The 1,400-nt window shown below is 49.4% G+C and overlaps 1 protein-coding gene across 1 annotated transcript; it reads left to right on the top strand.

Annotated features, from left to right (window-relative positions):
- Positions 1–600: 600 nt before the first annotated feature.
- On the top strand, positions 601–963 carry LOC149247740 (uncharacterized). Its single transcript, XM_089445293.1, has one exon. The coding sequence runs from the start codon at positions 601–603 to the stop codon at positions 961–963; it is 363 nt and encodes a 120-aa protein (XP_089301419.1).
- The last annotated feature ends 437 nt before the right edge of the window (positions 964–1,400 follow it).

Genomic DNA, 1,400 nt, shown 5'->3' with positions numbered 1-1,400 from the left:
TTAAACCCTAACCCTGGTTTGGACCCTCCCGTTTCTGGAGTGCCGCCCCGACAGGTTAACCCACTAGTTGCTTTTGCCAGTATTGAACCCTCGTCTGCCGGAAATCCTCACCCGGCCACCTCCGTTCCTCTCTCTGGAAGTTTCACCTCCGTTCCGCCGCTCGGTGGATCCATTCCTTCCGCTGCTGGGAACCCTAACCCCTCCTCAAATAACCCTAACCCTACTCCTGTTTCTTTGGGCCCTAATTTGGAGAGAGCTCCAATTCAGTCACAACATTCAGTGCCCAAGAAGAAATACAAGTGTCATAAGACCAAGGCGGACGACATTATCCTCCGTCTTGAGGAAGACATTCAGTGGGGAGAAACGATGGATTTCGCAGACAGGGTTCTGGTGGGCCGCATCAGAGGCAGGAATTACACGGCGGCCCAACTGAAGAATTGGGCAGCAGAGGTTTGGGGGCACCATTTGGTGGACATCCCATTCATTCAGACCTTTGTGAGGGGATGGTTTGCTCTGAGATTTGCTCGAGCCGACCATACCAACTGGGTTTTGTCTTCCTATTGGCATTTTGAACACGCACCTGTTCTTTTGAAATGATGGATGCCCCTTTTCGACCCGGAGACTGAGCAAATTGGCTTTGGACTGGTATGGATCCGGCTCCCAAGACTACCTCTGCAATATTGGTCTGAGGATATTTTCAGGCGGATTGGTAATTCCATTGGTACTTATATGGAATATGACAAATCCTACCAGACCACTGGCATGATGGCATATGCTAGGTTACTCATCAACATGGATACTAGAGGAGGACTACAGGAGCATATTACCATACAGTGGAGGGATACATCCCGTAAACAGATGATTGATTATGAGGGCTTACCATATCGTTGCAGGAGATGCCATAAGGTGGGTCATTTATTTAGAGATTGCCCTCTCAATCGCAAGAACATGTTTACTGCATGAGACAGGGAAGCGGAATTTCCCAGAGACATTCCTAGTCAGCCTGAAAAGGAAGACAAGGTGGAGAAGACCAATATGGCTGTTGAAGACGTACAAGGGGGTTCTATCATTTCGGGCACTGACAAGGGGATTGCAGCTTCAAATCCTCCATCCCCTCCTCCACCGACGAGCACCAGTCCGGCCAAGGAGGATATCACTCCACCGGGTATGTCATCTACATCTTGCTCTCTCTTTACTCCTTCATCTGATATTACTACTGCTATTGCATCCCATAATTATATTAATGCATCCTATCCCCATACATCTCCATCTTCCTCCACTTTCACATGCTCTCTGGAGCACTTGTCTCAGGGTATCCCAAGACGGCCCTCTCCTCCCCCTTGCATTGCTCCCTTCCCCTTCCACCCCCTATCATTGCCGCCTGTCATCCATCTCTTACA

This window comes from Pinus tabuliformis, chromosome 7 (genome assembly GCF_031772625.1).
Source record: "Pinus tabuliformis cultivar Carrire ecotype Pingquan chromosome 7, CPIR1, whole genome shotgun sequence".
Lineage (NCBI taxonomy): Eukaryota > Viridiplantae > Streptophyta > Pinopsida > Pinales > Pinaceae > Pinus > Pinus tabuliformis.
This window is presented reverse-complemented; position numbering and strand designations above follow the sequence as displayed.

Bases quoted from the DNA above. Each gene is read 5' to 3' on its own strand.
- LOC149247740 (XM_089445293.1), top strand. From the start codon at position 601: ATGCCCCTTTTCGACCCGGAGACTGAGCAAATTGGCTTTGGACTGGTA.